The following is a 27,391-nucleotide window of genomic DNA, read 5'->3' as shown; positions in this document are numbered from 1 at the left end:
TCCTCTCCTTGAGATCTTACTATCGGTTATATGCCTGCATTCTTTTTAATTTCTGGTAATTTCTTTTTTCAGTTATTGTGCTGAATGATGCTGCAGCACCCTACCAAATCCACTTTTTTGTGGTGACAATCGGGTGACACAGATGCATTTTTTTTTAAATTTTTAAATGAACTAGAGGATGAGGTTTCTTAAAGAGGAAAAATTGATGAGAGTTCTGGTAGGATCAGTTTTAATTAGTTTTAAATTGCCAAGATTCCTACTGTAGTTGTTTTTTCATTGAATCATGTTTCTTTATTATTTAAACACCTGTAATCAGCTTATTGAGGATGAAATAGAAAAAGATTTATTAAGTTATGTGCTGTGTACTATTTGCAGCCCCCCTTCTCTGTCTACTCTCTCTTTTTCTTATGAGTGTTCTTCTCCCTTTTCCACTGCTATAACTCCTGAGTCTTCTCAAGCTTCTTCTTTTCTTCTTCTCTATTCTGTCCTCCATTACTTTTGATTCAAATCTGCCCTTTGTTCTATGTTTGCATTTATCTTTAACTCTTTTCCCCTCATTTCTTTCTCTTGATATCTGTTTGAGGATTTTCAAACTGAATCAACCCTATTATCTATGGAATTGTTGCCTCACAAATTTGGTGAGCGCTACTTTTGGTCTGTTGTAGGTGTACTTTCGTCTTGGTGTATGTAAATGTAATTAGCTCCTTGTAATTACAATGCCAACTTAGCTGGGAAAATATATTGTGGTAATTCCAGAAACCTGGTCCAGAGCTTGCACTCTCCTTGTAATAATCATTATCAAGGATAGAGGTACTTTTGTGTTTAGTCTGTTGCTAGTGAAATCCCTGTGGTTTGAGGCGGCCAGCATGCTTAGTTGGTGAAGTCACTAAGTATTGCCAAAATATAATTTGAGTTCCTATAATTGTCCACTAAACATATTAAGTAGTTGAAAAAAGGGGGAAATAAAACCACTGTGAGTCAACTTTTTTTTTTTTTGGGGGATGAATAAAGAAATATATTAAAGACAACAATGCCAAGAATACAAAGGGAGAGAGAGGGGGGGGGGGGGGAGGAACAAAGCCTTTCAAGAGGAAGGCCTAAAGGAGGAGGTGAGACTCAGGAACTAACAATTAGCCTATTCTTGGGGGAGTCAGTCACCGGGGGGGAATGGGGAACATAGAGAAGTCTAGATGAGACCTCAAAATAGATGGCCTTCCAATCATGTTAAGGGATCGAGATTTGGAGGACCATCGCCTAAGATTTCGCTCCCACCATAAGTGGTGGATAATCGCACCAAACACTAGCTTGCCAACTTGGACACAAAGGGAGGAGCCCGAGAAGACTCTCAAGCACTAGGCCCAATCTGGAGCAAAGCCATTAGAGCACCTCGACCTGGGCTAAGCAAGGGTTTTCTCTCAAAGAGATCGGGAGAAGGGGCATAAGAAAAAAAGGTGCTCAAGGTCCTCAGTGCAGTTCCAACAAAGGGTACAATTAGGGTTAATTGGGCTATGACGGCTAATGAGGAAGGCTTGGGTAGGAATGGCTAGGTTAAGGGCTCTCTAGAGGGTAAGGGAATGACGGTGAATGTGACCTTTGAACCAAACTAGGGGGTCCAAGGTACAAGGTAGAGGGGAGTTTGAGGAGATTCCAAGCAGAGGAGGTGTAGAAGAGCTTGGTGGGAGGGAAGCCAGATGGTGATGTCTTAAGCGGAAAATGAATGAGGGTCTAGCAAACCAAAATCTTTTAGGATTAGCAACTCAAATGGGACCTAGCATGGGTTTTTTGAAATTCCAATTATGGGCTACTGTTTTTTATTTTATTTTTAAATAATGATATGGGTTGTAACGAATGAAACCAATGGCAAAGAATGTGGTTAGTCTATGTGAAAGCTCCCATTAATCTGTATGAGGTGGTTACGTTTGGTTTTTAGGGAGAAGCATAGTTGTCATGGCGACGAGGCAATGTGAGGCGGTTTAGGCCAGTTGAGGCGGTGAGGCGGTGAAGTGCCCGCCAAGGCACTTCCAAGTTGGTTAAGGCGTTTCAAATGACAATTTTAGTGTGCATCCCCTAAACTCTAGTTCATTATAAGTATATTGGACATTATATAACAAAAACACTAAAGCAGTCCACGTTAACAAAGTTAAAGTTATAAAAAAAATAAAAAATAATAATAACAATAAAAAGGTATTAGGATTACCTTCATCGGAGTAGATGAGGAAACCTACTATTGTTTGAGAAGAAAAGGCATCGTGCCTCAGTGATAGGTAGGAATTTAAAAAAAAAAAGAGAGAAAAAGAAGAAGAAGAAGTTGGAACCACCTTTGCCGGAGAAGATGGTGACGTAGGTTGTTGTCTGAGTAGAAAAGATGTTTCAGAATAAGAGGGAACAATCTTTTCAGTATCTTTTTCAAAATAAACCACTCGCAGGTGTCGTAATTGACTTATGTGCTATGAAACCAAAGTCATGATCTTCTCTGACGAAAGTCAGTTGGAACTAAAGGTTCGACTAACCTGCGAGAGCTGACTTAGTTGTCGTGAAACCAAAGGCGAAGGTTAGTGCCCTTTAATCCCTTAAGGTTGTCGTCTTCTTCCGCAGCCCCAACTCGAGGCATCTCCTTCAGAACCGACCTAGGTGCCATGAAAGAAGCAAATTTTCTAAAAACCTCAGAATCCAAGCCGTCTACATTGCTGCTGCAACTCCGAATGTGAAATCAGAGTCTCAAACTTTAAAACTAAAAAAAAAATATATAAAAAAAGAGCCGTTATGAGAGGAATAGATTGGAACTAACCTTCGCTTGAGAAGAAGACTGCCAGAAAGAGTCGGAGACTGCCGAAATATTCCAAGTCGCCGCTGTGAGAGGTTTTGACATTTTGGTTTTGCGATTCTTGCAAAAAGATTTAGGTTCATTTGTTATGCTTTTCCTTTTTTTAATATAATAATTTTGATTCCATGTAATGCTGATGTAAATGTTGTGAAACACAATATTGGTTGAATGGCTTATTGATCAATGTGATCACAAGCCCTCTATTTATAATTAAGTGGAAAGTACACTATTATACAAATACCCTTACTTGGGTAACAAGAACTTTACATGAATAAAAACTCTAATAGAGTTGGACTCCTTGTAGAACTCAACTAACACTCCCGCTCAAGTGGAGGCATAGATATTAGTCATGCCCAACTTGCTTACAATAGGAAGGAAATCTCCTTCTTTCAAACCCTTAGTGAAAACATCTGCCACTTGGTCTCCGGACCTCACAAAAGGCATACAAATAAGTCCTTGTTCCAATTTTCCTTTGACAAGAAACCTGTCAATTTCAATGTGCTTAGTTCGATCATGTTGTATTGGATTATTAGCAATACCTATAGCAACCTTGTTGTCACAATATAACATCATAGGGTTTGGAACTTGGACTCCAATATCTTGTAGCAAGCCTTTTAACCATAGTAACTCACAAACTCCATGAACCATAGCTCTATATTCAGCTTCGGTACTGGATAAAGCTACCACATTCTATTTCTTACTTCTTCAGGTAGCTAGATTACATCCAACAAAGGTACAGTAACATGAAATTGACTTTCTGTCTACAGATCCCGACTAATCAGCATCAGTGTATGCTTTTACTCTTAGATTATCAGTGGGAGACAAAAGTATTCCTTTTCCAGGAGTTCCCTTCAAATATTGTAGTATTCTAGTAACAGCCTTCATATGAGATGAATATGGATCATGCATGAATTGGCTCACTATCCCCATGGCATAAGCGATGTCTGGCTTGGTGTGGGACAAGTAAATAGGCTTCCCTACTAGCCTTTGGTATCTTCCTTTGTCCATTGGTTCTCCCTCTTTTTTTTTAAGTTTAGCTCTAGCTTTAATAGGGGTATCAATTGCTTTACACTCCAACATTCCCACTTTTGATAATTAAGTCTAGGACATACTTTCTTTGGGATAGGAATATACCCTTCTTTGATTGAGCCACCTCAATCCCTAAGAAGTACTGTAACTTCCCTAGATCTTTTATCTCAAATTTTATGCCAAGAAAGTTTAACCTTTGAATTTCTTCACCATCATTCCTTGTGATGACTATATTATCCACATAAACAATGAGAAGTGTGATGTTAGTAACTGACTCTTTGACAAATAGTGTATGATCAACATTGCTTTGCTTGTACCCAATAGAAGTTATTGCCTTCAGGAAGCGTCCAAACCATCATCTAAGAGATTGTTTTAACCCATAAATTGACCTCTTCACCGACAAACTTTCTCTGCAGTATTGTTGTCGAAGAAACCATGTGGGATTTCCATATAGACTTCTTCCTCCAACTCCCCATGCAAGAAGGCATTCTTTACGTCTGGTTGATGCAGATTTCAGTCTTTGTTCACGGCTACAGACAATAGGACTCTGACAGTGTTCAGTTTTGCAATGGGGGCAAAAGTCTCCTGATAATCAATCCCATATTTCTCCGCAAATCCCTTTGCAACTAGTCTTGCCTTAAACCTATTGACTGATCCATTCATGTTTTGTCTAATCACAAACACCCATTTGTAGCCCACTGGTTTTTTTCCTGGAGGAAGTGTAACCAGCTCCCAAGTATCATTTTTCTTCATTGCCTGCATTTCCTCTACCATAGTTGCCTTCCATCTCTTATTAGCATAGGCTTCCTGCCAACTTTTAGGAACATATATAGATGATAGAGAGGATATAAAAGCATGGTAAGAGTCAGAAAAAGAGTCATAAGAGACATATTTAGCTATGGGATGCTAAGTATAAGATCTGACTCCTTTTCTCGCAGCAATAGGAAGATAAGAAGAAGATACCTTAAGGGGAACAGTAGAATCTGATTCTGGAGCAGGAGACTAAAGTGGTAACGTGTCACCTTTCTCCACCTGCTTTAGCCAGTTGTAATTCTTCCTTTGATAAGTTTGCACCTCCTTATTCTGGTCAATCTGGTATTGAAAGACCTCAACAGTGTGCCTCACAGGAGTGGTCTCCCCTTGGCTGGGTTCTTCACATGGTTAAGAAAACGAAGGGGGAGGATTAGAGTCCTCAGGTATACTGGTTGAAGTCTCCCCCTGGTCAGGAAACTCTTCTTGAACTTTTAAGTTGTGTTGGTGTGTGATAGGAAGATCTAGAGTTGGAAAGAACACCTCTCCTTTAGGACTCTCCCCCTGGAGAGGTATATAGTAAGGGCAAAACTCATTAAAAATTACATCCATGGATACAATGGTTTTCCAGGAAGGACGATGATAACATTTGTACCCTTTATGAGTAGCAAAATACCCCAAAAATATGCAGCATAGGCTGCGGGGATCTTGCTTACTCTGGTGGGCTGTGATTTTAGCATAACACACACATCCAAAAACCTTTGGGGAAATAACAAAAGAAGAGGCTCCCTGAAAAATCTCATTAGGACATTTATAACCAAGTATCCTACTGGGCATCCTATTCATAAGGTAAGAAGCAGTGAGTATAGCATCACTCCAGTATTGTTCAGGTACATTCATATAAATGATAATTGAACGGGCTATCTCTAAAAGATGTCGATTCTTCCTTTCGGCAACCCCATTTTGGGCAGTCGTATCAACACAACTGGTCTGGTGTATATGCAGAGTCCAGAGAGATATATTTGAAATTCACCATCAATTTACTCTGTGCCAATGTCATTGCGAAGGATCTTCACAGTGGCATTGAACTGAGTTTTAATCATATTATGAAAATCACGAAAACATTGGAAAACATTTGAAAACCTCATTTTTTTGTTTTAAAAGATAAATCCATGTAGAATGAGAGTGACAATCAATAAAAGTAACAAAGTACCTATAACCAGTAATAGACACATGTCGGTAAGGACCCCACACATTAGTATGAATTAGCATAAAAGGAGTAGATTTTCGATTATGAAGAGAAGATAAATAAGTATAACAAGTTTGCTTCACAAAAATGTAGGCTTCACAAAAAAAATCATCCTCATTACAAGAAGAAACTAAATCAGGAAATATTTTCTTAAGAGTTCCTAGAGGGGGTGACCTATGCCACTGATGAAGGTCTAATATTACCGAATGGACCTGATTAGAAGATGTAGTCAGAGCAGAAGTAGATCCTCCAATCAGCTCGAGCAAATAAAGTCCATTGTCTAGTTTACCACGTAGAATCTCTCCTTCCCCGTGACTATATCCTGGAAGACACAGTAAAATGGGATCAAATCACTTTACAATTCAAGTCATGTATAAGACTACTGATAGAGAGCAAGTTAGTAGAGAAAGAGGGAACATGTAAAACTTTAGATAAAGAAAATGATGGAGAATGCTGAGTGGTCCCTTTTTTAGCAATGGAAGAATAGGAGCCATCGGCAATTCAAACTTTATCCTTTCCAGAAGTTGGAGAATATTGTAAGAAAAAAGAGGATAAACTTGTCATATGATTTGTGGCTCTGTATCAATGATCCAAGGAGTAGAAACTGAAGAAACTTGGAAGCCTGTAAAAGTTTTACCTGAAGTAGCAATGTAGGAGTTGGTATGGGTAGTAGAGGAAGTAGTGGTAGAGGCTGTACCAGCAGTAGAAGACTGTAGAATACGCCGTAGAGTAGCTAACTTCTGTTGTGAAAAAACAATGTTTGCAGAGGGTATTGTGGAAATTGTCTTAGAAATATGAGCTTTTGGTTTTCCTCTTCTTTGTGATCTTTTTTGCTCAAAATCAGCAGGCTTCCTATGAGGTTCCAACAATTGGCATTGGTATGATATGGTTTGTTACAGTGCTCACACTTGACAATCTCCTTAGCTAAATAAGATTTAGTGCTAATAGACTATAAAGCTATTTTTTCCACAATAGGAGTATGAAGCATGGTTAATTGATGGCTTTCCTCACACTGAACTAGGGCATAAGACTGTTCTAGTGTAGGAAAGGGAGAACGACTGAATACTTGTACTCTGATCTGATCATACTCCACATTCAAACCTGCCAAGAAGTCATATACCCGAATCTTATCAACATGCTTCCTATAAGTAGACACATCATCTGGATTAGTGAGGTGATAATCCCCATAATGGTCCAACTCTTGCCAAAGAGATCATAACTTAACATAATATTGGGCCACAGTCAGTTCCTTTTGGGTAATCTCATGAAGCTTCTTTCGTAGCTCATAAACTTGTGCATCATTCCCCAACTGTTCAATAGGTTTCAGTAGTAGCCTTCTAGATTTGGGCTGTAGTATCAAGTAATAGATATCCACGGACAATATTTGGATTCATGGAATTCAAAAGGAATGACATAATAAGAGAGTTATTTGAGATCCATTTATCCTGTGAAACACCTGTTGTAGTAGGTTTGATAGTGGTGCCCGTAATGTGTCCAATAAGTCCTCTTCTGACAATAGTCAGGTAAGCAGATCGAGACCAGATCAAATAATTTGTTCCATCAAATCTTACTAAAAAAGGATGAAGAGTGGGGTAATGTTCGGAACTGGTGGGAGTAGTAGTACCGTCTGTAGTTGCCATGTTGAAAAAAATTGTCTGCAGTTCTTCAGTCTTCACTCTTCAATTGAAACATTGTAGGATTCAATAGCCACACAATTCAAAAAGTGCATATAAGGAAACACCATGTCTTTTTTTTCTTCTTCTCAGTAATTACAAATACGTCCCTGGAAAATCAAAATTTGCAAATAGGTCCCTGAACTTATACAAATTTACATATAAGTCCCTGTAAGTATGTAAATTTGCAAATAAGACCATAAACCATGCAAATTTACCAATAGACCCTTGAGAGAATGCAAATTAAAAAAATTAACCCCTCAAACATCTGTTTTATTTGGGCTAATTGAAACGCAGCTTCAGATGAAGAACCAAAGAGAAAAAAAATTGCAGGAGCAGTGGTAGTGTCACGGTAAGGCAGAGGAAGGTAGAATGTTTGAAATAACTCACTGTGGTGCAGCGGCAGAGGCAGGAGCAGCGGCGGATTTCTTCTTCTTCTTTCCCTTTTTTCCTGTTCTTGGTTTTGTCGAATCGAACTCACTGCATGTAGTGGTACTGAAGAACAGCCAGAAAGGTCGATGGGTTTCGATTTGTTTTCGATGGGTCTTCAATGGGTACTGAAGAACATCCAGAAAGAAAGGGCGATTGGTTTCGATGGGTTTGAAGAGCTGCTAGAAAGAAAAGGCGATGATGGGCAATGGGTTTCGATACTCTTTCTGCGACAGCGAGAGTGAGAGAGAGGCAAGGAGGTAGGTTCAACAGCGATAGCGAGAGAGAAGCGAGGAGGTAGGTTCAACACTCCCCTCTTTTTTTTCTTTCTCTCACTTCCCTAATAGTACTTAGGCTCTGATACTATGTTGTGAAACACAATATTGGTAGAATGGCTTATTGATCAATGTGATCACAAGCCCTCTATTTATAATTAAGTGAAAAGTACACTATTACATAAATACCCTTACTTGGGTAATAAGAACTTTACATGAATAAAAACTCTAATAGAGTTGGACTCCTTGTAGAACTCAACCAACAGTAAAGATAAGTATACATTCAGCCAATAGGATTTTTTAGATTGGAATCTAATGATATGAAGTCAAAAACTTTGTTAGTATCGCCTTATGTATGAGGTGAGGCTCGCCTCACCATCTCCCTAAGTGCCTGGACGCCAAGGCGACGCCTTGATAACTATGGGGAGGAGGGTTAGGTTTCAAAGGATATCAAGGATACTCAGCCTATGGAAGGTATTGGATAAGTTTCTGAGATGGGGAGTAGGGTCTATAGGTGTTTGGATAGGCTGAAACTTGGAGAATGTAAGTAACAATATTGGGATATGATCCTCCACTTCCCCCCCCTTCCTTTTTGGTGAATGATCCTCCTCCAAGTTTGCTTGGGCTTTGGATGGTAAATTGAAAGATATGGAGTTTCTTATTTTTGGGGTTTTGAGGAGTACAACAACTCATGAAAATATTTATATCTTGAAATTGGCTGGTCAAAAAATAGGGTTAAAGTCTCTATGGTTGTAGGGATGATGTACCTAAAGCTTAAGACAATTTTGGTGGTTAAAATGGACCTAACCTGAATTTGGGTGTATTAGGAAGTCCCAAGATTCAAGAATAGAAAAAAAAAGGTGATATGTGAGCGAGATGGGTGTAGCCAGATATTTGGATGGGGGGAGCATTCTGATGCTTTTGGATTGAATGTAGATGAAGTTTGTAGGCTGTCAATTCAGCTACAACAATTTTAACCAGAAAAAATAAATAAATTCAGCCACACCTATAGTTCAAGATATCGTTTCATCTCGGTATGTATCTTAACGAGAGATATCGAGGTTTTGGTTGAAATCTTGTTGAAATCTGGTGCAAGGTCTGCCAGATTTCAGTGGTATATTTTGATGTGTTTTAGCCATTTTTGGCCTGATTCTTCTAAGGTGATCTATTTTAGGGCCTATAAATACATAACAATGGTTAGTTTGGTTAAAAAAAAACCCACAATGGTTCTTTTTGGATTTGCACCCTTGTTTTCTTCCTTGCAGTCAAATGTGAATGTATTTTCACACATCTAAACATTCTTGAAGTATAAATTCACATTTATGGAAACCCTTTTTAGGCTATTTAAACACATTCAATGATCATATTGCAAGTAGTTACCTCAATAGGTGTCTTTTATTCACCTTTGCTTGGTAGTATACTGTTGAATCCTCATGTACAATTACACATTTATACATTGGTTAATACTCAAGGACATAAAGAACAAGTAATTAAAAGTCTTAAACAAGTATTGAAATGAATCATTGTTACATATTGTCAAAGATTCATATTAATTAAGTACATGATTCTCAAGAACTTCATCACATCATACACTCCTAAAGTCATATTACAATTTTTTATTATTTTTTGAAAGTTTGATGGAACTAATGGGCATAGTTCTTTGAGTACCCATCATAGAATATGGATCATCAAGTTGTGAAGAAACCTCTTGATCCATTGTGATAAGTCATATGATGTTGCTGGTAGCATGTATGATGGTGGGTTGTTTGGAGCAGATGTCGTCAACAAAAATCGATTCAGTACATCCTTTTGAGTAGGACTCGGACTTAAGTTCAACCAAAAATTCTGAGGTTCCTACTGGAATTTCTGAAATTTCGATATTTCAGTCTGAAATATTGAAATTTATTTAGATTCTGACAAAATTTCAGTTAATTTCATTTCGACCCAACATCTTATTTCGAGTGGGGTCGAAATTTTCAAAATTCACTGAAATTTTGGTGAAATTTTCTGAAAATTTTTTCCATGGCCACAGGCCTACAGCAAGGATTTTGGCTCGTTTGCTTAGAACCCTCAAGGCTTGAGAATAAATGTTAAATAATCTGAACTGTATCTAGTCTTCCCTTTAGGAGATATAAATAGGCTTCTAATCAGCCTTACAACACATAATAGAAATAGGTACTGAAATCCTAAAAGAAACAAAATTCGAAGGCCTATTAGACCTATGACTCTTACTAGAGTTGTGACATGTGCACTTAAAACTAAAATAAATAATAAGAAATTACTATCTTGCCTTTTTAGCTTACATTGGATAGGATATACATAATTAGACCAATTAACTAACCTTTTCTTGTCATTGCACGGTTGTCAAGGCGGCAAGGTGACCGAAGCGATTGGGGGTTCCGCCTAGGCGACAAAGAGGCTCATAGGTGGCAATAAGGTGACCAAAGCGGTTGGGTAATTTTTTTCAATACAACTACTTTCTATAATAAGCTAAACAAATATTCAATAGTCACATTCATAAAAAAAAAAGCATCCAAGAATCATAATTATGAAAAATTATTTAAAAAAAGAACACAAACATAAGTTCATCTCATCAAACCATGGTTGTCAAAGCGTCCGCCTAGGCATTCACTGATTCATTGATTCTTGGTGTTGAGTATGGCTTATGCTTCACATTCTATTGCCAACGGGCATGGGGTTTTGGAGAGGCTGCCCCGGCGGGAGGGTGGGGGCAGCGCCCCCTGAGCAAAAAATAGTTTATATGTCACTTTGGGCCTTGGAGTTCCTTTGCAGATTGGGCGTCAATTAAGCGGTTCAAAACAAAGCGGTTGAAAAACCGCTTTGCTGCCTAGGCGGACCCTTTGACAACCATTTGTAGTTGATCTAAACACTTGATTTTTAGGCCATAGTATAGGCTCAAGATGAATATCTATCAACCCTAGGTTGATTTTAAAGGAAACTAGTCCAATTCGGTGCTGGATCTGCATCAGCTTCTGATTGTACATAATCAATCTCTTGTTCATCCATTGGGCTCAGGTCAGTTAGTAGTTGCAGAAGATGTTTCATCTTTTTGTTGCATAAGGGTCGCTTGGGCATCCTTGGAATGGATTATGAGGATCGTGTGGCTTCAGGGATTGCATGCGTCGAACCCATCAAGTTGTTCCTGTAGTTAAAGAGCTTGATCTAATATGTGTTCTACTGGATTCTTATTGATAACAAGTAAAATGTCTGGGTTTACCAAAAAAAAAAAAAAAAAAGTAAAATGTCTGGAAAAATGGTACAGAAAAGAAGAGTGTGCATGGGATGTTTACAATCATCTTCTTAGGCGGGTCTGTGTTTTTGTTGTGTTATAACTCGTAATCAGTGTGACGTCATTTTTGTGATTTACCTTGTGGGTGAATCTCAGCTTTGGTCCTTGAATTCATTCCAGTGTATTCCTTTTGCTTACACAAGCACAACTAGTTTTTTTGTTCCACAATTCCAATGTATTTCTTTCCCTTGCACAAGCACAACTAGTTTTTCTGTTTTAAAATATTTGTTATTAGCAAAGAGTGTGTCTATCATAGTAAATTCTCTGCACCTTATACAGTAAAGTTTTCCATAACCAGTGGAGATTCTAGAAGTTCAATAATCAATACTACTCTCAACTAAACCCACTATTGTTCCAATTACAAGATGACTTAATTATGATAATCACTTCAGTTTCTTGACCAAGTTTCTACAACTCTGCTGGTCATAGATGGCATTTCTTAGGAGCACGGCAACCCTATATTTGGTAGATTACTTTATGTGGAATGCATCTTCTGTGGATGATGCTGTCAATGAGGTTCTACAATCATGGGGTGACGTCAGAGGAAGTTGTATCTATGTTACTACCTGTGAAGATGAGGACTTCAGTCTTAAGATCAGCAATCATGGATGGTTCCCTGTTGTTAAAAGTAAGTTCCTCATCAGTCATCGCTATTTCTTGGGATGCTGAATGTGAAGATTTCCTCTTTAGCATTTGGAATATGTATACTCAACTTCTTAGATCAGTCAATGTCCTGAAAATTTTTGTATGCATGAGACCAAACAGTCTATGGTCCCCCAAGGGATTTGTTTAGCCGTTGGTTGAGCTTTCATGTGTATTCTGCAACTTTCTTTTGAAACATTTGTGACTTTGCTGAGTCCAAAAGACTGGTGATGACCTTGAAGGCTTGAACAACCTAAAACAGATAAAGATACAAATGCTGAATACTAAGAAAATGATGTGTAACTTTATTGCTAAAATCTAGTAAATGGAAACAAAGACGCTATTTTGATTTTCTGTTGACATGCCTCAAAGTTTTGTGCTGAAGCACCCAAAAGAAAGGGGGGGGGGGGGAGAGAAAACCTTGCAGAATGCATGGGATAAGATATCATAGATTGCAACCACACCATGGGTTTATTACTTAGTATAGTATCTCCAAGTGGGAAATGTCAGATCCTCTATGGGTGTAATTTTATTTTATGCCATCAAGTCTGATATGCCAACCTCAGCAAGCTGTGGGCTCAATAAGAGTTTGTACAGATTCAAATGCTGATCTGAAAGTAGTATTAGAGAAGGATTTGAGAAACCCTTTCTACATCCAAGAAACTAGCTGGTTCTGCCCATTATCCATGTGTATGTCTCTCCATTTAATGTGACATAGTTACATGGCCTTATGGGTGTGACTGTACTTTTGAACTCACTATAGATTTTACACAATGATCTTGAAATAGAAAGTAAAAGCTCCTAGCTTCTCCTCATGTTCCCCACTTCAAAGTTCATCTCTCCCCTTGTGCTTCTGTCTTGTCTTCGTCACAAATGCTGCTGTGCAATTTGTATCTTGCCTGGCCTTTACAGCTTCACTGGCTGAACATAAGACTTGGCTTTTCCCTTCAGGGACTGCAGGTGTTAGTACAACAGAGAATTCAAAGTTGCTGCTTATTAACAAGCTTGAAGAGTTGCCTTTGACTATCTGCCATTTTAATAGAAAGGTGGATTGAATAAACTTCGTTTCCTATGTTATCTCATTAATTCTTTTCAATCTAGGATGATTTTTTCAGTAAGCATGCTATATGTGTACATTTTTCTGTTATGTGAAGAATGCGCAGGAACTTGTTTAGCACTAATATCGATTGCAAAATAATGAGCACGAACAGTTTTGGTTTAATGGAAAAACTTCTTGTCACCCTGCATGGTGGCAAATGCATATACCATGTGGAAGAGTGATGTGGCAGATATTTCTGTTAGATGTCCAAAGAATGGTCTGGATTGGCTCTGTACAATTTCAGCTTTGTATTCATTTAGCCTTCCTTTGGTAGTGGCATATCCTCCCATTTATGTCTGGCCACTCCCAATAGTCACATGCACTTACTTTCTAATCTTGATTTAGTGGTCAGTTCACCATGTGGAAAACTCCAGCTGGCTGAAACTTGACATGCGTACACGAAACATGTGATCCACCTATCCACAAAATTTCAGCCTAATCTGGTTGGACGTGGCAGAAATGGTTTACAAAAATAGAATGTCACCAACATGGTGGCAATGAGTTGATACTTTGAAAGAAGACAACTAGTTGGTTATATTTATTTAATTTTTTTTTTGGCGAGTACATATTGGAGTTTGAAGCAAGTCATCAGTCTAAGAGGGGAAGTCTAGGAGTTGGTGATGAATCTTACTTGAGGAGTAAAGAAATAGTAGAAAGAGGAACAGTAAGAGAACTTGATGGATCATTATACCTTTCCTTTGTGTGTTATTTTATTTGAGCTGTCTCTTTTTTCCTGTTTTTATTTCACTGAGTAATATTTCCTTGGGGACAACATCAAGTAGAATCACGGTTTAGACTTTCTTTTCATTTTGTTTTTCTGTTTCAGTTGTACCAAGAACACTGATATACCAAAATTTAGTAAAATTTATTCGGAATGGTGTATTTTTTCAGGAAGATGATTTGATTGCTTATTTTGGCAAACAGCCGTAATAGGCTCTGATACTTCTGGAGTACCTTGTTTGGGCCTCTGTAAATGTCCATAAACCTTCATATTGCGGGAACAATTTCATTAGGTTGTGCTTTGGGTTTGCACAGTGGTTGGCAATAAACATCGAACCTTATTGTATACTTTATGTAATATGTTAGGACCCCCCCTTACGAGCCTAACTTATCTTCCTTGCAGACTTAATAAACAGCAGCAGAGATTACTCAGATTAATAAAAATACAGAACACTAACAAGCAAGAGAACTGGATATCATTGCATATGTATTACGATAACAATCCATCTTGAATCACTACAACTGATTCTATTCATCTGCTAACTAATTCTTGGAATGATAAAACAAAAACAAGATAAAGCTGCAACTAACACCAGAAGGCTATTCCCTTCTCCTGAGAGGCTCCCTCTCCCTGCAAGATCAACTTGCTCTTCCCTTTTTCCTCCCCCCTTACTTTTCTCTTGCTATTCCCCTTATATTCCTTCTTCCATTCCCCTGGTAACTCTTAACAAACTTGGCTCTCTTAACCACTGTCCTGCTGCCACCTGGCCTAACAATTCTGTCCTTTAGCTCATAACAGAAATGGTGGTGTTTGCCCAATAATGGGTTGCCACTTGGCCTTCCTCTACACCCACTGCTGGTGTAGCTACCATATCTTCCCTGTTTCATCTATGTTTTGCCCTGTTCCAGGCTTCCAGCCAATGTTTCTGCTGGTTTTCTCTGTCTCTTCTTATGTTTATACACTTGTGTAATCAGGGGCGTATCAACACTCCCTCCCTTCAGTTTCACCTTGTCCTCAAGGTGAAATTCAGGAAATTGATTGTGGAGCTCACGAAAATCTTCCCAGGAGTTCTCACAGCTTGGCAGCTGTTGCCAATGAATCAGCACTCCAATGACCCCTTAGTTGAGAAGCGAATGTCTAGGAGTGTCTGCGGGATAAGTTGAAGTTCCCCATCTTCGGTTAGACATGTTGGTAAGGGCTGAGTTGTGATGTTGAGACCCACTACCTTCTTTAATTGTGAAACATGAAAGACCGGATGTACCTTGGAGTCCGGTGGGAGTGTAAGCTTGTAGGCAACCGGACCAATTTGTGCTTCAATGGGGTATGGACCGTAGTATCAGTGGCTGAGCTTCTCATTGGGACGTTTGGCTAACTTCTTGAAGCGGTATGGTTGGAATTTGAGAAAAACCTCCTCCCCTACTTGATAAGTCACATCTCTTTGATGTTGATTTGAAGAAGATTGCATACGGTCTTGAGCTATCCTCAGATTGTTCTTCAGCTCAGCTATGATTTGATCCCATTCCCGTAGGTAAATGTCAACTTCAGCTACTTTGGAATAATTCCCTTCCCACTTGAGTAAAGGTGGGGGCTTACGTCCATAGACTATTTCGAAGGGTGTCATCTTGGTGGAAGAATGGTATGTAGTATTGTACCAGTATTCAGCCCAAGGAAGCCAAGTGATCCAGTTTTTTGGTTGTCTTGCACAAAAGCAACGGAGATATATCTCAAGGCCTCGATTCACTACTTCCGTTTGGCCATTTGTTTGAGGATGATAAGCACTACTGAATTTCAGGTTGGTTCCAGCTAGACTGAACAGCTCTTTTCAAAAGTTACTCATGAAGACCCTGTCCCGATCTAAAACAATGGACCTTGGAAATCCATGGAGCCTTACTATCTCCCTGATGAAGGTTACAGCCACATCACTTGCTGAATATGGGTGTGTGAGTGCCATGAAGTGTCCATATTTCAAAAGTCTATCCACCACCACCAATATGGTGTCTCCACCACGACTTTTAGGCAATCCACCGATAAAATCTAAACTGATATCCTCCCATACTTGATCCGGTATTGGAAGAGGCTGTAACAACCTTGCTGGCTTTATGGCTTGATGTTTGCTTCGTTGACATGTGTCACAACTTGCCACGTAATTTTTGACAGCCCTCTTCATATCTATCCAATACACAATTGCTGAAATTCTTTTTTAGGTGCAAAAATAGCCAGAGTGGCCCCCAAATGGAGTAGAGTGAAATTCAGCTAACAATTTAGGAATCATTTTAGACCCTCAGGAATAACCAGGCAATCTTTAAAGAAAAGAGTCCCATTCTTCAATTTATAATCTGAAAATGCAGTCGAACCACTAAGTAATGATTGCATAAGCTGCCTATAGTGCTCAGATGTATGAAGTTCAGTTCCTAATTCTTCTCCACCTTCCCATATTGCTGCAGAAAGACTAGAACAGTGGATTGGGCCCTCCATTTGTCGGGATAGTGTGTCTGCATCCTTGTTTTCACACCCCGGTTTGTAAAGGATTTCGAAGTCAAACCCCAATAACTTCATAATCCATTTTTGCTGATCTTCGGCCACTAGTTTTTGATCCAATAAATATTTGAGGCTTCTTTGGTCGGTGCGAACCTTGAAGTGTCTTCCCAAGAGGTAATGGCGCCATTTTTGAATTGCTAACACCACTGCCATTAACTCTTTCTCATAGACTGATTTGGCGCGGGCTCGCGGTGATAAGGCTTTACTCCAATAGGCGATAGGATGCCCTTCTTGCATGAGGGCAGCTCCTAACCCTACTCCTGATGCATCCGTTTCCACCACAAACTCTTTCGAAAAATTAGGCATAGCAAGTAACAGTACGGAAGTCATTGCGGCCTTCAATGCTTCAAAGGCTGTAGTAGCTGAATCATCCCACTAGTAAGCATCTTTCTTCAACAGTTTTGTGAGTGGTGTGGCTATCTTCCCATAATCCCGAACGAATCGCCGATAATACCCCGTGAGGCCAAGGAATCCTCTAAGTGCTCGGACATTCTTCGGGAGTGGCCATTCAACCATGCAACGGATCTTTTGTGGATCTGCTGAGACTCCTTCTGCAGAATTTATGTGCCCTAAGTAATCCAATATTGTTACAGAAAAGGAGCATTTTTTTTTGATTCACTACCAAGTGATTTTGTGATAAGATGTTTAGAACACATTGTAAGTGATCTAAATGATCTTCCATGGTACTGCTGTAGACAAGAATATCATCAAAAAACACTAGCACAAATTTACGTAGGTGTTTGCGGAATACCTTGTTCATTAGTGCTTGGAAAGTCGCTGGTGCATTCGAAAGCCCAAAGGGCATTACGAGGAACTCGTAATGTCCATCGTGTGTGGAATGCAGTCTTTTCTTCATCATTTTCAGCAACTCTGATTTGGTGGTAATCGGATCTGAGATCGAGCTTGCTAAACACCTTTGCGCCCCCCAATTCATCAAGCAACTCGTCTATCGCCGGAATAGGAAATTTGTTCGGTATCGTGAGTTTATTAAGTGCCCGATAATCAACACAAAACCTCCATCCTCCGTCTTTCTTCCTCACTAATAACACTGGGCTGGAATATGGACTTACACTGGGTCGAATTAGTCCAGCAGTTAACATTTCACTGACTAATCTCTCCACCTCATTTTTTTGTGAATGTGGGTATCTGTATGGCCTGAGGTTTGGTGGGTTACTTCCCTCGATCAAGCGTATCGAATGATCCTGTTGTCTTCTTGGCGGTAAGTCCCTGGGTTCTGCAAATATGGATTTGAAATATTCCAGTAAAGCACTTACTCTGCTGTTGAGACTAAATGGCTTCGGAACATCTGCCTGCATAGGTTTCAGCCAAATCCCACTTCCCTCTTGTTGTGCTGTCTTCCATAATTGGTGTAGAGATGTCTCCAACCTGAGTAGTGCAGGATCCCCTCTTAATGTTACATGTTTATTCTTCCATTGGAATTGTAGAGTCTAGAGCTTCCAATTGCTCTGAATATCCCCTAATGATGAAAGCCATTCCACCCCTAAAATCACATCGATTCCACCAAGTTCGAATGGTAAGAGTTCCTGTACAAACTGCACGTCTTCGATGCATATGGTAATATCGCGACATACTCCCTGGCCTTGTACATGCTTACCGTCCCCCAAAGTGACTTGAAATTGCTTCTTCCCCTCAACCTCCAACCCAATCTGCTGTACCATTTGTTGTGAGATAAAGTTGTGTGTTGTGCCACAGTCTACTAGCAACACCACCGGGATTCCTTCAATCGATCCTCTCAACTTCAGCATACGCAGTGAATCAAGCCTTGCGAGAGAAGTGTAGGATGGTTCAATTTCCGTTAATTGGATCAGGTGGCTCTTCCTCGACTTCGATAGGTGCTTCTGCAAGTGCCTCTGTTCCTCCCTGAGTTTCGTCTTCGTGGAGAAGCAAGACTCTCAGTTGCTTCAATGGACATTGGTGACCACGAGTGTAGGGTCCATCGCACCGGAAGCATAAGCCTTTATCCATCTTCGTTTTTATTTCCTCAGGTGTCAACCATTTCGGACGGCCGTTGCTACTGCTGCTTGCACCGCCGGATGTAGCAGACGAAACACCCTTTGAAGAAGATGCACTATTCACTGTGGTTTGCCCTACATTGGGTCGATTAACCACAGTTGAACCGGTATTGGTTTGAGTCATTGGACCCGATTGATTGGGCCGTGAGCCTATAGGGTTTGCTCGGTTCAGTGATACAGTTCTTTGGGCCGTGTTCTGTCCCCAACCATTGATGGGCTGCGCTATTGGAAACTTCTTAAGCCCACGAAGGGTGTTGTTTTTGGCCTCGATGGATTGGGCCACATCCATTGCCTGGGCTAAATTTTTAGGTTGAATTAGGCGCAATTCAGCCTTAATTTCATCGCCCAATCTAGACAAAAATGCCCCTTGTAACCATTCTTCTTCCTTGGCTCGGTGGCGGCGGTAAGGGCTTCAAATTGGCTGTGATACTCAACCACTATATTTCCTTGCCGCAATTCCATGATCGCCTCCTGTGGTGTTCTTGCCTGTGATGAACCGAATCGTTTTCGCAACTCCTGCTTCAACTCCTCCCACGTATGGAAAGGATTCTGTAGTTCTCGGAACTGTACCCACCCGATTGCAGGTCCTTCGAAGCAAATCAGCACTGCTTGTAACTTTTCTGCATCGGTGAGCCCTTATAGCCCAAAATATCTTCCGACCATCCATTCGGATCTTCTCCATTGAAAATAGGTAACTCCAGATACCTCGGAAAGAAATCGCGACGTCCCAGGGAAGTTGTGGTCCGTGGTGTTTCCTGTACGATGGCACTCTGTGAGTTGTCCCTCATTGATGTTGGTGCCGTTTCGGCCTGTCTTCCCAACGTGACTTCAGGCGATGGGCTATCGGTCTCTAAGGCTTTTCCCTTTGCCAGGTATGTTCTTAATTCACTCATGAACGCCACTTGACTTTGTTCTACCTTGTCTATTTTAGAGTCGATCAATGCGAGTTGGGTTTGCAGGTCTTTCACACTGTCTTCCAACAATTCAACTCTGGACTCCATTCTACTCCTTACCATTCCCCGAATCGACGTGCTCTGATACCAGATTGTTAGGACCCCCCCTTACGAGCCTAACTTATCTTCCTTGCAGACTTAATAAACAACAGCAGAGATTACTCAGATTAATAAAAATACAGAACACTAACAAGCAAGAGAATTGGATATCATTGCATATGTATTACGATAACAATCCATCTTGAATCACTACAACTGATTCTATTCATTTGCTAACTAATTCTTGGAATGATAAAACAGAAACAAGATAAAGCTGCAACTAACACCAGAAGGCTATTCCCTTCTCCTGAGAGGCTCCCTCTCCCCGCAAGATCAACTTGCTCTTCCCTTTTTCCTCCCCCCTTACTTTTCTCTTCTATTCCCCTTATATTCCTTCTTCCATTCCCCTGGTAACTCTAACAAACTTGGCTCTCTTAACCACTGTCCTGCTGCCACCTGGCCTAACAATTCTGTCCTTTAGCTCATAACAGAAATGGTGGTGTTTGCCCAATAATGGGTTGCCACTTGGCCTTCCTCTACACCCGCTGCTGGTGTAGCTACCATATCTTCCCTGTTTCATCTATGTTTTGCCCTGTTCCAGGCTTCCAGCCAATGTTTCTGCTGGTTTTCTTTGTCTCTTCTTACGTTTATACACTTGTGTAATCAGGGGCGTATCATAATATTTTCTATTTACACATTGTTTTGGCATTGGAAGATAGAATAGGCAAGTAAATTCTGCAAAATTGATGAAGGAACATACTAATGATTGTCTAGACCACTGTGCCTCAAAATACTAATGATTGTTTAGACCCAGGTGTTCTGATCTGTTGAGAAAGTTGATTGTGGTAGAATGGCTTATTGTGATCTGTGTGATCTTAAGCCCTCTATTTATGATAAAGTGAAAACAACACTATTACATAAATACTCTTATTTGGATAACAAGAAATAGAAATTTACAGAGCATAAACTCTAATTTAACTCCTAGTAGAATCCAACACTCCCCCTCAAGTTGAGGCATAGATATTTGTCATGCCCAACTTGCCCACAATAGGAAGGAAGTCTCTTTTTTTCAAACCCTTAGTGAAAATATCTGCCACTTGGTTTCCAAACCTCACAAAAGGCATGTAGATGAGCCCTTGTTCCAGCTTTCCTTTGCCAAAAAACATGTCAATTTTAATGTGCTTAGTTCAATTATGTTGCACCGGATTATTAGCAAAACTAATAGCAGCCTTGTTGTCACAGCATAACATCATAGGGTTTGAAACTTGGACTCCAATATTCTTATAGCAAGCCTTTTAACTATAGTAGCTCACAAACTCCACGAACCATAGCTCTATATTCAGCTTCGATATTGGATAAAGCTACCACATTTTGTTTCTTACTTATTCAAATAACTAGATTACCTCCAACAAAGGTACAGTAACCTGAAATTGACTTCCTACCTGGAGATCCAGCCTAGTCTGCATTGGTGTATGCTTCTACTCTTAGATTATCATCAGTGGGTGACAAAAGTATTCATTTTCCAGGAGTTCTTGTAATAGCCTTCATATGAGCTAAATATGGATCATGCATGAATTGGCTCACTATCCCCACGGCATACGCAATGTTTGGCTTGGGGTGGGACAAGTGAATAAGCTTCCCTACTAGCTTTTGGTATCTTCCTTTGTCCACTGGTTCTCCCTCTTTTTCTTTAAGTTTAGCTCCATCTTCAATAGGGGTATCAACTGCTTTACACCCCAACATTCCCACTTCTGATAATAAATCTAGGACATACTTTCTTTGGGATAGGAATAAACCCTTCGTTGATCAAGCCACCTCAATCCCTAAGAAGTACTGTAACTTCCCTAGATCTTTAATCTTAAACTCTTTGCCAAGAAAGTCCTTCAACCTTTGAATTTCTTCACCATCATTCCCTATGATGACAATATCGTCTACATAAACAATGGAAGCGTGATGTTAGTACCTGACTTCTTGACAAATAGTGTATGATCAGCATTGCTTTGCTTGTACCCAATAGAAGTCATTGCCTTCACAAGGCGTCCAAACCAGCATCTAGGAGATTGTTTTAACCCATAAATTGACCTTTTCAGCCGACAAACTTTCCCTGCAGTATTGTCATTGGAGAAACCATGTGGGATTTTCATATAGACTTTTCCTGCTAACTCCTCATATAAGAAGGCATTCTTTATGTCTAGTTGGTGCAAGTTCCAGTTTTTGTTCACAGCTACAGACAATAGAACTTTGACAGTGTTTAGTTTCGCAATAGGGGCAAAAGTCTCCTGATAATCAATCCCATAGGTCTGGGTAAACCCCTTTAGTAACTAGTCTAGCCTTCAACTTGTTGATTGATCCATCCATATTTTGTTTAACCACAAACACCCATTTGCAACCCACTGATTTTTTTTCTTGGAGGAAGTGTAACCAGCTCCCAAGTATCAATTTTCTTCATTACTTGCATTTCCTCTACCATAACTGCTTTCCATCTCTTATTAGCATAGGCTTCTTGCCAACTTTTAGGAACAAATATAGATGATAGAGATGTATACAAAAGCACGGTAAGAGTCAGACAAAGAGTTATAAGAGACATATTTAGCTATGGGATGCTGAGTGCAAGATTTGACTTCTTTTCTCCAACAAGAGGAAGATCAGAAGAAGATACCTCAAGGGAACAGTAGAATTTGATTATGGAGTTGGAGATTGAAATGGTAATGTGTCACCTTTCTCCATCTGCTTTAATCGGTTGTAATTTTTCCTTTGATAAGTCTACACCGCCTTATTCTAGTCAATCTTGTTTTGAAAGACCTCAACAGTGTGCCTCACAAGAGTGGTCTCCCCGTGGCTAGGTTCTTCACATGGTTAAGAAAACGAATGGGGAGGATTAGAGTCCTCAGGTATACTAGCCGAAGTCTCCCCCTGGTTAGGAAACTCTTCTTGAACTCTTAAGTTGCGTTGTTGTGTAATAGGAAGATCTAAAGTTGAAAAGTACATCTCTCCTCTAGGACTCTCCCCTTAGAGAGGTGTATAGTAAGGCCAAAACTCATTAAAAATTACATCCATCGATACAATGGTTTTCCTGGAAGGAGGATGATAACATTTGTATCCTTTCAAAGTAGCAGAATACCCCAAAAATATACAGCGTAGGTTGCGGGGATCCAGCTTACTCTGGTGGGCTGTGATTCTGGTATAACACAGATGTCCAAAAATCTTTGGGGGAATAATAAAAAAAGAGGCTGCCTGGAAAATCTCATTAGGACATTTAAAACCAAGTATCCTACTGGGAATCCTATTCATAAGGTAAGAAGCAGTGATTATAGCATCACTCCAGTATTGGTCAGGTACATTCATATCAATCATAATTGAACGGGTTATCTCTAAAAGATGCCAATTCTTCCTTTCGGCAACCCCATTTTGGGCAGCCGTACCAACACAACTGGTCTGATGTATTATGCCAGAGTCAGAGAGATATCTTGAAATTCACCATCAATATACTTTGTGTCATTGTCACTACGAAGGATCTTCACAATGGCATTGAACTGAGTTTTAATCATATTATGAAAATCACGAAAACATCGAAAAACCTCATTTTTGTATTTTAAAAGATAAATCAATGTAGAAGGAGAGTGACAATCAATAAAAGTAACAAAGTACCTATGGCCAGTAATAGACACATGTCGGCAGGGGCCCCACACATTAGTATGAATTAGCACAAAAGAAATAGATTTTCTATTATAAAGAGAAGGTAAATAAGTTGAATGAGTCTGCTTCGCAAAAATTTAGGCTTTACAAAAAAAATCATCCTCATTACAAGAAGAAACCAAATCATGAAATATTTTCTTAAGAGTTCCTAGAGGGGGGTGACCTAGCCTACGGTGCCATTGATGAAGGTTTGATATTACCAAATGGACCTGATTAGAAGATGTAGTCAGAGAAGAAGTAGATCCTCTAATCGGCTCGAGTAAATAAAATCCATTATCTAGTTTACCACGTCCAATCTCCTTCCAAGAAAGTGATGGAGAATGATGAATGGTCCCTTTTCCAGTAATGGAAGAATATAAGCCATCAGCAATTCAAACTTTATCCTTTTCAGAAGTTGGAGAATATTGTAAGAAAAAGGAGGATAAACTTGTCATATGATCTGTGGCTCCTGTATCAATGATCCAAGGAGTAGAAACCGAAGAAACTTGGAAGATTGTAAAAGTTTTACCTGAAGTAGCAAGGTAGGAGTTGGTATGCGAAGTAGAGGAAGCAGTGGTTAGAGGCTGTGCCGGTAGTAGAAGACTGCAGAATACGTCATAGAGTAGCTAACTCCTCCTGTGAAAAAACCAATGTTTGCTGTTGTGGAAACTGTCTTAGAAATATGAGCTTTCGGTTTTCCTCTTCTTTGTGTTCTTTTTTGCTCAAAATCAGCAAGCTTCCAATGGAGCTTCCAACAATTGGCCTTGGTATGATATGGTTTGTGACAGTGCTCACACTTGACAACCTCCTTAGCTAAATCAGATTTAGTGCTAATAGACTGTAAGGCTGATTTCTCCACAATAGGAGAATGAAGAATGGTTAATCGACGGCTTTCCTCACACTGAACAAGGGCATAAGACTGTTCTAGTGTAGGAAAGGGAGAACGACTTAATACTTGCACTCTGATTTGATCATACTCCACATTCAAACCTGCCAAGAAGTCATATACCCTAATCTTATCAACGTGCTTTTTATAAGTAGTCACATCATTTGGATTAGTGGGGTGATAATCCCTATAATGATCCAACTCTTGCCAAAGAGATCGCAACTCAGCATAATATTGGGCCACAGTCATATATTTTTGGGTAGTCTCATGAAGCTTCTTTCGTAGCTCATAAACCTGTGCATCTTTCCCTAGCTGTCCATATGTTTGAGTAGTAGCCTTCCAAATTTGGGCTGCAGTATCAAGTAATAGGTATCTACTGGCAATATTTGGATTTATGGAATTCAAAAGGAATGACATAATAAGAGAGTCATTCGAGATCCATTTATCCGTGAAACGCCTGTGGTAGTAGGTTTGATAGTGGTGTCCGTAATGTGTCCAACAAGTCCTTTTCCGGCAATAGTCAGGATAAGCAAATCGAGACCAAATCCAATAATTTGTTCCATCAAATCTTACCGAAAGAGGATGAAAAGTGGGGTAATGTTCGGAGCCGGTGGGAGCAGTAGTACCATCGGTAGTTGTCATGTTGAAAAGATTATCTGCGGTTCTTCAGTCTTCACCCTTTGAAAATTAACTGAAACGTTGCAGACTGCAATGGCCAAACCACGATTCAAAAAATGCATATAAACACCATGTTTCTGCTTCTTCTTCTTCTTTTTTTTTTGGGGAAATTACAAACAAGTCTATAGAAAAGCTGAAATTACAAACAGGTCCCTGAAACTATTTGAATTTACAAATAGGTCCGTGAAACTATTTGAATCTACAAATAGGCCCCTGGAATTATGCAAATTTGCAACTAAACCCCTGAAATTATGTGAATTTGCAATTAGGTCCCTAGAAAAAAACAAATTTATGAATGAAATCCCTCAAACATCGGTATTCTGTTTCTTCCTATTTTTGGGCAAATAGTACCGTAGCTAAGGAGGAAAAAAAAACTAGATATGATTCGATACAAGTTTGTGCCTAATTCAAGGTTCGAAAGAAAGAATCAGATGAAAAGATTCAACGGAGATGAAGAGTTTCAGAAGAAAAAAAACCAGAGAAAACTCACTGTGATTATACGATCAATGGGCCAAAACTGTTTGTATTCTGTTGGCTGCGATTCTGCAATTCAGAAGAAAACTGTGTTGGCTGCAATTCTGCAATTCAGAAGAAAACTGTGTTGGCTGCGATTCTGTTCTTGGAGCAGGAAGCAGCAGCAGCTGCGATTCTATTTTTGTTCTTTCCTACTCACAAGAAGCAGCAGCGGCGGTGGTGGATCTTCTTCTCTTCTTCTCTTCTTCTCTTCTTCTCTCTCTCTCTTTTTTCTTCTCTTCGTTTTCTTCCCTAATCATCTCGAGGCTCTGATACCATGTTGAGAAAGTCGATTGTGGTAGAATGGCTTATTGTGATCAGTGTGATCTCAAGCCCTCTATTTATGATAAAGTGGAAACAATACTATTACATAAATACCCTTACTTGGATAACAAGAAATAGAAATTTACATGAACACAAAATCTAATTTAACTCCTAGTAGAATCCAACAAGATCCAGGGATGCATACTTTGACTGTCTACTGATATGAACTATGACATACAGCATCAAGTCCACTCGTGGACTGGTGGAGCTGTCTTGCATTTCCTCCCAACTATATGATAAATGCTTGCCACAAAGTAGTCAGCAAGAACAAATGTTCTGAGTTCTTCACAGCTGTCCTACAAATGGCCTATTCTACATAAGGGAGGCAACATATGCTATAGGTCACTGTAATATGAAGATTGAAAAACCATCTGCTGATCAGTGATCAAAGTGATTTGATGGCTTGGGCATCACGCATGGATGTGGATGGATAGGAGGTGTCCATAAAAGATGATCTGATGTCCTTGTGAGTGGGCATTATTCTTGAAAGCTGGGGGGGAGTGGTTAAAATAAATTAGGGAATTGAGCCCTCACTCTCAAATGGAAGAAAAAGAAGAAATGGGTAAGAAACAAGTAGAATACTGGGAAGGGACTATAATGGAGGTAATTTCTATATGCGAGTATATGCCCTGAAAAGACCACTTCTAGCTATTCAATTAGCCATCTCATTGGCCAACTTTTGGCAATTCTTCTCAGAAGTTGATCATTCCACTAGACATGTACTATAACTTAGATCCTTTCTGCCAACATATTCAAAGATTTTAACTTGTAGAAGTGTCATAGCCTGAACTCAGAGGGTATCCCTCTTTTTTTATACTGTTCATTTGAGAATTCTCCTCGGTGTATGAGGATATTTGCTTTGTCAAAGAGAGCCGTGTTTGACGGAAGTAGAAGGCAAGGGGGACCAAATTGCAGTAATGGAGTACCGGAGGTATGATTTCAAGGCTACTTACAGAGATCTATTGAGCCATTCAAGGAAGTTTTTGCTAAAGAATCTTCGAGAAATACCAATATTATGAATCCTTCATGCATAACTGAAAGTTTAAACATTGAAAGCTTTTGTAGTATTTGGACTATCACCGTATTGGCAATCACTGAACTACCTAATGAGACGGCCCCTAGACGCCCCTTAGCTGCACTTAGTCTTGGAACACAAGTGTTGGTTGTTTGTTTCTTCATTCTCGCTTAATAGTTCATTTTTTCCTATAACAAGTTTTAGGTAACAATCATAGCTTTTACTAGAATCTTTTTAATATATTTGATTAAATTTTGCTATACTTTAAATAAGTCCATAACATGTGATTTGTTTTCTCCATTATAAGCAGGGAATGGGTATTAATGTTATAACCGTTGGTTATATGATGAAACCTTCTCGGGAAGAAGATTTTGCAAAGGTAATTTTTCTTATGTAGATTTAAAGTAGTGGGTTTAAATATGAGAAGTGGTCCATTAGGAAAATATTGGACATCATATTTATTATGTATCTACTCCATAGGCATACAAATATTCATGGGCATACAAAATATTATGTACTGGAAAATGGAGTCTCTGTTAATAGTTTTTAAACAAGGAAGCTGCTATTGAATACCCACTTTTTGAATCTTTACGTAAGCATATTAATAGTTATATGCCTGATTTAATATTTTCTGAATATGATAGATCAGATGGCTGCAATCATTGTAGTGGTTGGACATCATGATTCATGAACTGCCAGGCCTGTCTCTAGAAATGCTTTTTTTAGCAAGCAGACG

At 39.5% G+C, this 27,391-nt stretch overlaps 1 protein-coding gene across 3 annotated transcripts in view; it reads left to right on the top strand.

The window, feature by feature from the left end:
* The window catches only part of ITPK4 (inositol 1,3,4-trisphosphate 5/6-kinase 4), a 93,771-nt gene that overhangs the window by 6,889 nt on the left and 59,491 nt on the right, over positions 1-27,391 (top strand). For 2 of the 3 annotated variants that reach the window (XM_089167438.1, XM_089167436.1), the window contains exons 4-7: positions 11,969-12,167; positions 13,133-13,227; positions 13,843-13,944; positions 26,966-27,034. In XM_089167438.1, coding sequence (XP_089023564.1) covers positions 11,969-12,167; positions 13,133-13,227; positions 13,843-13,944; positions 26,966-27,034 — 465 coding nt within the window. The remainder of the gene's footprint in view (positions 1-11,968; positions 12,168-13,132; positions 13,228-13,842; positions 13,945-26,965; positions 27,035-27,391) is intronic. The other variant, XM_089167437.1, reaches the window with a different exon arrangement.

This window comes from Hakea prostrata, chromosome 8 (assembly GCF_041222555.1).
Source record: "Hakea prostrata isolate BN-2017 chromosome 8, UWA_Hpros_2, whole genome shotgun sequence".
NCBI classification, from domain to species: domain Eukaryota; kingdom Viridiplantae; phylum Streptophyta; class Magnoliopsida; order Proteales; family Proteaceae; genus Hakea; species Hakea prostrata.
The sequence above is the reverse complement of the archived record's forward strand: the minus strand, read 5'-3'. Positions and strand labels throughout refer to the sequence as shown.